Genomic DNA, 12,495 nt, shown 5'->3' with positions numbered 1-12,495 from the left:
ATAAACAAGCGGCAAAGAAAGAGGGTAGACAGATATGTCTGCCCGTAGAAAATTATGGATCTACCTACTCCACTCCAATCTCATCAGTCATCGCGTGATCACTAAATCTTTTAAGGGGCAATGTATACGTTTTTACAATAAGATTCCCATTGACATTCAAAATTTGCCTTTCAACTGCTTTAAGACAGTAGTTAAGGTGATTCGTTTTCCATACAAAAGTTGATGCAGTGCTACAGGAAAACGGATAGAGGAATATTGTTATAAAACCGATAAATAGTAATATTTTGGTGTATTATTTTCGCAAACTAACAAAAATTTAGGGTCCGAATACGAGAAGTACCATATTTCAGACCCTCAATTTTGATCAATTCTACATTTGTAGTGGTGCAGATTACAGTGTATTTGCTGAGCGTGTAGAGGTGTCAATGTTAGTTTGTGTGCGTGATAGTTTTTTTTTTTCTAAAGGCTTTGACTACTTGACAAGTGTAATAGAATGTCAGTGACAATTTATAAAGAGATTTTGTATGAAGAGAATAAATATAAATAAAAATCTAAAAATACTACAATCTGAGAAAAGGAATATTGGAAAAATATTTTTGTAATAACGTATATTATTTAAACATTTTTAAATAATGGGTAAATACCGTGTTTTAAAAGAGGACATATATTATAATAAAAAATCAATACATAAAATGAAATGGCTGTATGGGCATAGTTCCCTTTGCCTTACCCTTCGGGGAAAACCAAATCAAAAAAGAAGTTGTTTGCATTTGCCGGCCTAAATAGTAGTCATTTATAATTAATTGTTTTTCCATCCAACATACAGATTTATTTGTATTCTCTTTGCCGCGGACTTTTTGGTGGGACCGGGAACGGGAAGGTTGCTTTCTTCATTGAATAATCTAAATAATCAATACGAAGTGGTGTTTTGTGGTTAATGATCACATTAGTCGGAAAACATTCCCGATAGTATTATTAAATCGGAATATTCAATAAACAAAGTGTACCTATCTATTTTCGCTTTGCGCCAACAAGCCGCTTACTTCGTTTGGGGTTCGGAGTAGGAGTCTGCTCCGAGGGTGGGGGCTTAGGTTTCATCATTTCATTAATCATCATCAAGAAAAAAAAAAACACAAGACATGGCTGTATGGGCATAGTTTGCCTTTGCCTTGCCCTTTGGGAAAAAAAATAAGATAAATTTTGAAATTCTTATGTATAATAAACAAACATCACAGACATCATGACAGATCTAAAACTAAATAAAATCTTTTTTCTTTTTTCTATTTGACTTATTTATGAATTTTAATCAAGAAAACGTGATAATAAGTTCGACAGCAACCAGTTCAGGTCCCCGAAACAGCCCATTTCAGGCCGCGTATATATGGAAATACTACTTCAATACGTCCCAGCCTCGTCTTTTTTTAACGTCCTCGTTATAAAAAGACGTCCTAACCTGAACTAACTAACCTAACAATAAACACCACGCGTAAATATATGTCCAGAAATGCGCTGTGAGTCGTCTGGACTGGGAGCGAAAACAACATAGAATTCGATTAGGTGCTAAGTGTCCCGCATGCTATCACCAGCTGTCACTGACATACGTATGAAGTCCCGCGGATTTTATTGGAACTAAATGACAAGTCATAATAATTATATGCGAATACTGCGACATCAGCGCCGTGCTTGCGGGACGTCCTGAAGCGCTATTACATCTTTCAAACGCGATGCGACAAAGTTTGAACCTACGCAATTTAGGAAAAATCTACCTTATTATTACTGTACTGTGATCGTTATTTGTAAAATCATACAATACATATACACAATTCTTTATACACAATATAATTATTATGACATATTGTGGACTTTTCGGTATACCTACAAAAAAGGAACGTTGTTTTGTTATATAACATAACATAACAAATACTTTGCACAAACAGGAAAAAACAATATCTCAATGGGCTCAGGCAGCGTTTTCGCCGAAAGCTCCAAGTCGGCTATATTTGTAACAATAATTATGTTTGACATTCATCATCATTTTTGAACCATTTTATACAAAAAAAAAATACTTGTATAAATTATAAACCCTAAAGCACGCCCATGAATCACTCTACTCATTGGTGAAAACCGTATGAAAATCCGTTCAGTAGTTTTTTAGTTAGCCGCATGTTCACTGATGCGATTAATGCCTGTTAGAATTTTACAAAATAAAAAATACGGAAATTACGGAAGGTACTTTAGTGCAAAGTAAATTATTGTATACTTAATTATAATATTATTGGTAAAAGTGATACTTTTTGAAAATTCCGTAACAAATAGACGGGTTCGCCAAATTCAATTGTAAAAAAAAATACAAAAAGTAAAAACAATTAAAACATGCAGTTGGGTTTGAACCGTGAACCTTAAGAATGGCGGCTACTGCTTTACCAAATGCGCCATTTAGAAGTTAGAAGTAGACTTCAAATTATGCATCTCTTTTAATAGCTAACCTAGTTCGCATGTGTGTGTGACAGCTTCGTGTTTGTACACAAATTGAAATGACACCAACTTTTGATGCAATGTTTCAATATGATATCTTCAGTAAATACTTCAAAATTGTAGCTTAACTTAAAGATAATGTATGTAAGATTTCGCCACCTAACATTTCACTGGGTCAGAACTCAACACTAAACGAATAAATGGAAAAAATACGAAAACTGCAGAAGTAACGCCATCTACTGACGCAGCGTTACCTAGCTGACTGAAACACATCACCTTAAACAAAAACTTTCCAAAAAAGGTTATTATAAAGTTAGTGATTATTTACAAGATATGAATGCATGGGATTAACTGTCTGAGAACTGATATTAGGCAGCTAAATTACTCAATTGTATATCAATATTTTATGTTCATTTTTATTTTTTTAAAGAACGTCTAGGGCCCTGTGCCGAGGTTTTTCTTGCAGCTTCTTGTCCCCGGCTTTACAGGTTGTGAGAAGCTGCAGTAGTTTTAGGCGGATGAGACGTTCGTTATGTAAAAATTGACGATTCAAAGTGTGTGTGTTACCTACTGAATAAAGATATTTTTGAATTTGAATTTAAATTTGAATCATGGCACTTGCAACAGTGTCGAAATATCGGGAGTCTCATATCCCCATTTAAACGCGGTAAGAACCCGTTATTATGTGCTTAAATTATAAATGACCATTATTTTAAGCATCTTTTATTACATACATATTTTTTCGAATAAAAAATATACAATAAAAAAAATATCTCTATGGAGTATAAGTACTTAAGAATTTCTTTATTTGTTGAAACTTGTTGGAATAAGTATGTTGTGATACATAATTCCAATTTGTTCTAGCCGCAAATTTTCGACCCCCGTGTGGCGGTCGCTGCGGCGCAGATGTTGGCCATGGTGCGTACTGCGGAGGTGGAGGCCCGCCGCGCCGCTTCCCGCGGCGCCTCGCGCACCGTCATCGAGAACAACACCTACCGGCACGCGTACATCCGCACCGCACACTGCTCCGAGGAGAAGTGCACAATCTGCCTCTCCACGTTTGAGATCAATAGCGATTGCCGGTAAGTTATATAATGTTCGCTGTTCGCGTAAGTCTAGTCAATGCACATGACATTTGAATAAATTCGCATTTGATAAAAGAAAATTCACATTAGCCAAACGCAGCGCATTCAAGTATAATGATTGATTTAAACAGCAAAACCTCAGCATGCGAATATTCTTACAATAGTACATGTAACCATTATGGACATATGTGGTACACAGGCGACTGCCGTGCATGCATCTGTTCCACATGGAGTGTGTGGACACGTGGTTGGCGTCCAACAAACACTGCCCCATTTGCCGCGTGGACATCGAGACGCACCTCAACAAGGACGCCTAGATCTACACGTCCCACCGCATCACAGACGACCACCAGCTTCAACAACGGATTGCATCTATCACACAGGACTGGACTCACGTTACCTTGGCCATTACACTCATAATAATAGTGCCCACCACGAGGCAAGGTCGACAGCACCATATTAGTTCAAAACTAACGACGTCGACCAACCGGATTTCAGATTTGGAAAAACGAGTAGAATACATAAAAATGATTATACACCAGAACAAAAATTACGTATTATAAGCATCACAACAATATATTACATAGGATACTTTGATGTGTTTAGTCTATTCCTGTTGGCCACTATCATTACTATCACAAGACAACAATTAACATAAATTCAGCTGATTAATATGAAATGATATATGATGTATGAGTACTGATGAAATGATACTGGCTAGCGCGAAAGACGTTTAAATGTTCTTGAATGTTGTAAATCTGTTAAATATATAGGTCCCTAAATGTTTATTCAGATTCAGCATAAGATGCTCCTATGCGGCACATTCTTTAGATACATTTGTAGAGTATATTGACCACTTCACCAATGGTTATATTCACGGCGTGTAGCCCTGCTTGCCTACATTCAGCCGCTGCCTCGCACTGTCCATTTTACTCGCAAGTAATATCTACATTCTGTCCGAAGTGGTACTAAGTTACGGTCCTTTTAAATTCCGCACAAAAACAGCTAGGCAAGAATGGTAGCAGTGACGATACAAGTGCAGGGCGACGGCCATGAACAACTTAATGCATGCATGTGTCAAATTCTGCAAAAACATGAACAAAGATTGTGACATAGGAGCACCTTAAGTAAAAATGTAACGATAAGACCACTCACCAATACTCCAATACTTTTCTGGGAATATAATGAAACAAAACTTCCTTATTGCCTATTAAAATTTATTATTGCCACGCATAGGCTGCTACTTAATATTATTTTTTTATTATCTCTTTATATCATTTCTTTTTCGTATTTTTGTTTTTGTCAGTGACTGGATTATCTTTTAATTTTTCTTCAAGATGAGGCGAGCTGATTATAGCCTTTTGTTGCAACTCCAAGCTTTCTTGCTGAAGATCATGCGTGAGTTGCTTCTGAACATTGCATGTCCTAAGGAACAATAAGGAAGAATAAATTAAATTCTACTTTTACTATTAGGTATAAAAGTTCATGTTTCAGTGTGATTATTCAAGATTCAAGTAGCAATGTAAAGCGCACGAGCGTTAAATATTTAGATAATAAATGAATGTCATACAGGTTGTGTAACTGCAGCTGAAACCACTACATTTGTTTTATGAAATTAGCATGTCATTCATCTTTAATTAAATTAGCCACACAACTGGACACAAATACTAACAACGCATTTGTGTTGGTATCAGCTGTGTTTACTTTAGATATAAGTACATATTACTTCTAAAATGATTTTTTTTATTAGGAGTTATTAAGAATGAGCTTAATTCTGTAAAAATATTTTTGTTAATTTTCATTCTGATATTATTTAAAAAATTAATAAAAATAAAAGCTATTACTATTTATGTTTTTTTTTATTAATTTGATAAATAGGTAAGTATATTAATGTTATCTTGACCTTAATAAATGTTTCAATTACAAGTTGTAACTGTAATTGTAGAGTTACCTGCATGCATGGTCAATCCTCTCACAGATGGCGTCAGAAGCTGCTATGTTGCCTGCTAAGTATGATATTTCTGCAGCTGCTGTTGCTAATTTTTCTGCATAATCCATATAACCTGGGAAATATCTTCTTCATTAAAAAAAGAGGTGAAAGCACATTCGTTGCTTTATTTCTAGTCTTATGACAGTCTTCAAATGTATGGGCCAGAAAATAATAATATCAATTTGCAATAACCTTTTTATTAAAAAAAATATAGGCTTGCATTTGACAATTTGACCATAATCTAACCTGATGGTATGTGACACTGTGGTCTAAAGTGGATCACGTTTACCTAGCAAATGTCTAATCACTCTAGCCTTGAACACTCACTCCCTCCTTGAAGAATCTCCAATAACATAAGTAGGTACTACACTATTGTATGAAAAATTTCAGGTAAGGTAGAAGTTATCACTCTAGGGGTCACATTCATATAATTGAGACCTACTCATGGGGACATGCTCCAATTTGATTATGGATAACTTGAGACTCCGCTGTAGCTTTCTACCGGTGAAATAATATTTTAAATCAGTCAATAAGTTCCATGGATTACTCTCTACAAACAAACTTTACCTCTATTATATTAATGTAGATTACTAAGGACTGAGATCAAAGGTTTTGTTGGAGTATGGAATTTGACTTTAAAACAAATTATTACTACTAATTAAGGTTCTAAGATTGTGGTTGAGTTCACAGAGTGCTCCTCTCACAGCAACTAGTTGATCCCAAAATTATTACTTACTAATTAAGGTTCTAAGATTGTGGTTGAGGTCACAGAGAGCTCCTCTCACAGCAACTAGTTGATCCCAGTGATGGGGAGGTGTGCCTTCATCCCCCCACTCCAAAGCTTGCTTCACTAAGCATATCTCTTTACTCAGAGCTTCTCTTAACCTAACAAAAAGACAGATAAAACATAAAATCTTGAGATTGGATTGGAAAAAAATCAATAAAATGCCAAAAATAATAATAATGTAAATAATACATAATTATTTTTACAAATCCCATAATCTACCAAGTGCCTTCCGAGGGTACCACTATACTGAATTTGTCAGACACTAACACTGACTTTGGCTATGTAGAACCAGAAGTTGCCAGAAATGAACTTGCACTCATAATAACAATAATTTCCAATAACTGTTACACATTATTTTAAGTTTACCTTTCACTAGTATCTTGTATGGCAACTAAAGTTACGGTGAGGAGCTGAGTCGCCGCATTTACGTTGATTGTGGTCGCTTGCCGAATGAGAAACTCGTGCTCCAATCGGTCTAGAGATATATCGTCCCAGGTATTGTATGACCTCTTTCTCTTCTCGTCTTCTTCACAGAGGGCTGTGGTTAGTAGACCTAGACCAACGGGGGAGTATCTGCGAATATGTACTGCAACAGTTCGCCTGTGCATCCGGCAAGCGGTTCTTATTACATTCCATATTCTATTTCTGAACATATTGAGCTTAGTGGATGCACAGGTGGATTTGAAGTTGTAATGGTCCAGCTTTTTGAGGTTCACTCACTCCATTGTAATTTATTTCCTATTCCTAAGTCAAAAACTTGAGAAGACAAAAAAGAAACAATTTTTGAAGTCTTTTTGACAGAAAACAGGTGGCATGCCTAATGTCACATACACAGACCAAGTAGGGATGCTATGCACGTGTTTTTTTAAAGGGCTTAACGTCTCTGGCCTAGTAGCTTTTTAAGCCTGCACAAGAATTAAAGAAATCAAATAAAAACGAGTCTCTAGCTCAAGCAAATTCAAAAGTATTTTTAATAAATAAGGCAGGTAATAAAATTCTAACTTTGATCCACAAAGTTCTTTATATTTGTTAACATTTGTATTGTAATATTTTTATCTATTTACAAATTCAAACGCATGTGAGTAGTCCCGCGTTTCAACAGTGTATGGGTTTATGTTGAAGTTTAAGACTGCTATGCTGCGATCCGCGGCGGCAATTAGTTTCGTCGAATCAAAGTCCAAACTATATATTGGCGAAGATTTCTTTTGTGTAAAATACATCTGAAATTTCAATTATGAGGTACAGTATACAGTCGGCAAAAAACTCGTTGTTACTAACATACTCTCGAAATGATGTCACTTGAAATCAAAATGGTCTATGCTTGAAATGCACAGGCTTTTACATAAATACATAAACTCACGCCTATTTCCCACCGGAGTAAGCAGAGATTTTTATTAGCCACATTCAAAATGTAGAAGAAAGTTTTTAGCTGTGTCAACAAACAAAAGCTTGTATACCTGAACATGATGAGCTGGGTTCCTTGCATCAAATAGCACGCATCTAGAATATTCAGAAGAACCAACTAATATTGAATTAACACCATCTGATTTCACGCAGTATAGTGTTGATTGAAAAGGGTCAATTGCTTCATAGACCTGCAATCAAAAGAAAACCAAAAGGCATACTCTTAAAATTTTTACTTTTTAAGCAGCCCACTTTAAAGCAGGTGGTACAAGAAGCAACATATTATGACGATTTATGGTATCATACTTTTATCTTGAATACATTATTTTAGCATTCTTCTAACATATAGGTTGTGACATCACTGATTGACCTCATCAACCCTGGTGTCAGGGTTTCCCATTCGAAACCAACCTGGGTGGCTCATTAGCCACCAACCAAAGTATTAAGATTATAAGTAAATTAATTTTTAATCTTACCAGATTTCCTGTTCGAGTGTCTAGCATCTGCAGCATACCCGAGTGTGTGACAAATGTGATGATGTTCTCATTGTGCCACCTGACATCTCTCACAGCTTGTTTAATGTTCTTTGTTGATTCAAATGTCAACACTAACTTGCTCCTGCAATTATCATTACAAATATTTTATAGAATATTTAAGTAGGTTGGTTTAATGTGTAAGATAAATAGATTTCACCTACGTATTAATATCTAACAAAAGTGGCTTGCTATTTCCATTTGGACCTATTGATAACTTGCTTTCTGTGCTGTTTAAAGCCACACATCTTACTCCTATGTTGTCACCCAGATTGATCTCATTGGTACCTGATGCACAATCAGAAAGTTATATTTATTATTATGTATTTTTATGTATCCATTTTTTATTTATGATCTACCTACAAACAGATCTTGAATTTGTGACTCCATTAGTTCCATTTATATCTGGAGTAATACTCCAGAATCTTAGTGTTGCAATGGAGTCACAAGCTGTGACTATGCAGGGTTTGTGAGTGCTGTTTACTATTTCTACAGCTGACACTTCCACTTGTCCGTTTTCATGGCAGTCTATCAAATGGTGAAGTAAATATGGTTTTCGCCTCGGGTTCTCCATTCTATACACTGCAACACAGCCATCTCTAGAAATTTAAAGATTCTTGTAAGTGTTTTATAAAGAACACAATTTTAAGTTTTATCTGCCAAGTGGTATTATCGTTACTAACCTATTTCCACAAACAATAATATTATTCTTAACAACAAATCTGGATATGTCATCAGTGCGTACATCAAATCTCTTCACAGTAGGCACTTGTAGCTTCCACAGAGTAGTCTTGCAGTTTGGTAAACCTTTCTTATCATTAGGGTAGCACTGTAGATTAGATCCCACAGAAAGGAAAAGAACCTGTGATTCATGAAACTTCAACCATGGCATATAATTTATTTGGTGATAGATGACAACCTGAAATTATTAATTGGAGCGTGTTCTACAAAGGTGCTGTACAATTCATAATATAAGGATGAAACTGTTTCCTTTGCTATACTTTGTTCCGATAAATACCTTGCTGCGATAGATTCCTCTGCACCAATTGTGTGAAATCCGGCACCTATTGTACCAGGACAGCGTGAGGGTTTGACTGTAATAAAATCAAGAAGAAAATTAAGTCACTTCATTCGTCGTTCGCCTATTTATTATTTACACACTATTATGAAAAAGCAGCCTTTGATAGCCTACCTGTTGTCTGAACTGTTGTGTAAAATGAGCCTTTCTCGACAATCTCGACTGATTAACCGCCAAATTGAATTATTTGCCAAAATTAAATCTCTAAGGGCTTTACATGTAAGCATTACATTTCTTAAATCTGCGAAACTCAAATTTGTCATAATATTAACTAAAATATCTAGTGGAAGCTGCAATATTGAAAGGTTCGACATCGTAGGCGATACTGTTACTATATTTTCCTGTTAATTATTTGAATCAAATTAGAATTCATCCAGAATAATTAGGTACGTCTAACCAACAGGCAGACAACAAACAAACAAAAATGACAGAGACATCACAAGTCATAAGTCAACACAAGTGCAAAAAAAAAACGAGTCCGGTTAATGTACATCCACGTAATGTACGACCTGATAATCCGTGTACATAACAATGTACACGGAATACGTGCGTGTACAATCCATGGTCGGGAAATATTGGCTGCGAATTATCAGTCCGTACACGGATTGCCCATCCGTGTAATGTACATCCAAATAATTGGAAGCCAAGATGGCGGCCACCTATTCTGTCAGCCAATCAGGGGTCAGTATCATAGACACAAAACTCCATTGCTATGCGTCGTTTTAATTAGTTAACCGTGTAGCTACATTAGGCAATGTTTTATTATCATAATGTTAGACAAGGACAAAATATAGGCCCAATAGTGCCCTCAGCTTTATTTGTTGAAACCGACCACATTACATGGCTTTTTGGCGGGAACGGAAACGGTACGGCTGCTTTCTTCATTGAATAATCTAAATAATTAATACGAAATGGTGTTTAATGGTCGCATTAAGTTAGTCGGAAAACATTGGCGATAGTTTTATTATATCTGAATATTTAATAAACGAAGTGTACCTACCTATTTTCGCTTCGTTCCAACAAGCCGCTTCATTACTTATTAATTCGTTTATTTAATTCGTTTCTTTAATTCGGACTTTTTTTTTGTTTCTTTAATTAGTTTATGCGGACTTTTGAGTTAATTCGTTTGGGGTTCGGAGTAGGAGTCTACTCCGAGGGTGGGGGCTTAGGTTTCATCATCATCACTTTCATCATTACATTAATCATCAAGAAAAAAAATACGTAAGACATGGCTGTATGGGCATAGTTCCCTTTGCCTTACCCTTTGGGGAAAACCAAAACAAATAACAATAACTTCAACCCAAATTCTGTCGCATCTATAATAAAATACAATAATTAACTTAATTTTATTGAATAAAAAGCCCAAAACTGATAAATTCCTCACAAAGTAAACGGTTAAGAGATGGTGAGACAATCTAAACTTGTAACATAAAGAGGAATTTATTTATATATCCACTACTATTACTTTGAGATTATTTTGTTGAATACGAAATGAGTTGAGAGCATTTAGGTATGTAATGAGTATTATTATAATATAATGTTACAAGATAAGTGACATCTTCAAAATTAGCTCATATATGTACTAACCCTTTTTAGTAAATAGAAGAAACTACTGAACCATGTTGGCTATTTAAAAAGCCAGTTACTTAACTTGATAACGACATTTCAAATATGTGATACAGATAATGTTATTCAAATTAACAATCTCTTTTCAGTTCTGACGATCAAGAAGGAATATCACACAGGATTCATCATCATGCAAATGTTGAGGTTATATTATAATCACATAACCAATCCTTACAAAATCCTTATTAGTCTTGTAAAAATAATATAGAATATTTTCAGTTGCTTGTCTTCGCTGCACTGGCATATTGTAAAAATAGACAGCGAAATTGTGTTATTCCTGACTTTGGGTCATATGGACTGGGCAATTATGATTTTGGGTTCTTTCTGACAAAAAGAGTCTAGTATGAGGGAATGGTTTGTTAACCAATCCATTATCTACATAACCAATCCTTGTTAATCTACCGGTCAATTTATACAAAAATGTAGAATATCTTCAATTGCCTGTCTTCTCGGGTATTTTCCTGGCTTACGGATTGGGCAACCATATCTGACTTAAGATTTGTATCAAAAATTGTCTTATAACAAATGGTTCTAATTTAATTACCCCACAAAGGATTGTGCACGGGACTGAGTTTATGTATTATTGTAAACGTGAACAGCTGGTAAGCATGGCTCCTGTCCACAAACTTTAAGTCCTGACAAACATTTTGATAAAACAACTTTCAAACCTCCAGACTTTTTTTTATAAACTGTTTATTAGGATATACTATACTAACATACTGTGATAAAAGTTAACGGCTCTTCGTTTGTTCGTACATTTATTTAAACGTATAAAAATAGAATAAAAAACAAACGAGGTTACCAACAAGCCTGTTTGACACCGTTTCTCTCGCTATATCTTAATAGAGTACATTCCTACTGCGTGTAAACGTAGCACAACCACAAATAATAGATTGATCAATTAACCAATAGGCGACGAGCGCGATCGACCAATAGGAGGAAGTGTACACGGAATATTTGGATGGGCTTTATCACCTTGTGTCGCTTTTGTCCAAGGTGTTAATTCGCAGCCACGGAATGTACGCGATGATAATCCGTGTACATATGGTCACGGAATATTTGGATGTACATTACTCGGTTGGGCTTTATCATGGTCGTGCATTACAGTTTCCCAAAAAAACTAAATCAAAAAAGTCAAATGAACTGGGTTGCCAATGATAATTTGTCAAATCCCGAATTTGGGGAAAAATCTGCTGATTCCCAATTAGCGGAATAGTGAATTTTGACTATTCAAATAAATGGTTGTTTTTTTCGCTATAATAAATACATAAACAGCCTACATACGTCCCACTGCTGGACTGGACGCAGAGCCCCGTTCCAGAATCAACCGGAGGGTGAGAGCATACTCCACAACGTGGCTCCACTGTACTGCAGGTCGGTGCAAGTATTTTACGACTAGTACCTAACTGGGACCAACAGCCCCATACAGCATATCCCTGACCACCTAAATGAATTTATATGTTCATCTGATACTGCATGTTTTACTGTTTATTTTACTACTTATCTGTTTTCTGTCT

The 12,495-nt window shown here is 35.6% G+C and overlaps 3 protein-coding genes across 4 annotated transcripts in view; 1 reads left to right on the top strand and 2 right to left on the bottom strand.

Moving 5' to 3' along the window:
- Nucleotides 1-5,410, top strand: part of LOC126379976 (uncharacterized) — a 38,049-nt gene extending 32,639 nt beyond the window's left edge. For both annotated transcript variants that reach the window (XM_050029021.1, XM_050029020.1), the window contains exons 10-11: nt 3,340-3,557; nt 3,760-5,410. In XM_050029021.1, the coding sequence (XP_049884978.1) occupies nt 3,340-3,557; nt 3,760-3,877 (336 nt within the window). In that variant the 3' untranslated portion in view covers nt 3,878-5,410. The remainder of the gene's footprint in view (nt 1-3,339; nt 3,558-3,759) is intronic.
- On the bottom strand, nt 4,757-7,167 carry LOC126379983 (uncharacterized). The gene is made up of 4 exons (XM_050029030.1): nt 6,704-7,167; nt 6,287-6,435; nt 5,512-5,623; nt 4,757-4,985 (listed from the first exon to the last, which is right to left on the bottom strand). Exons 1-4 carry the CDS (start codon nt 6,988-6,990, stop codon nt 4,835-4,837), a joined length of 699 nt encoding a protein of 232 aa, XP_049884987.1. The 5' UTR covers nt 6,991-7,167; the 3' UTR covers nt 4,757-4,834.
- A 160-nt stretch (nt 7,168-7,327) lies between these two features.
- On the bottom strand, nt 7,328-9,784 carry LOC126379981 (F-box/WD repeat-containing protein 4). Its single transcript, XM_050029028.1, has 8 exons — nt 9,467-9,784; nt 9,293-9,368; nt 8,958-9,193; nt 8,638-8,873; nt 8,439-8,562; nt 8,218-8,359; nt 7,795-7,932; nt 7,328-7,557 (listed from the first exon to the last, which is right to left on the bottom strand). The coding sequence occupies exons 1-8, from the start codon at nt 9,664-9,666 to the stop codon at nt 7,390-7,392; spliced, it is 1,320 nt and encodes a 439-aa protein (XP_049884985.1). The 5' UTR covers nt 9,667-9,784; the 3' UTR covers nt 7,328-7,389.
- Between the last annotated feature and the right edge of the window lie 2,711 nt (nt 9,785-12,495).

This window comes from Pectinophora gossypiella, chromosome Z, assembly GCF_024362695.1.
Source record: "Pectinophora gossypiella chromosome Z, ilPecGoss1.1, whole genome shotgun sequence".
Lineage (NCBI taxonomy): Eukaryota > Metazoa > Arthropoda > Insecta > Lepidoptera > Gelechiidae > Pectinophora > Pectinophora gossypiella.
Note: the sequence above shows the minus strand (reverse complement) of the source record. Positions and strands in the feature narration are given on the sequence as shown.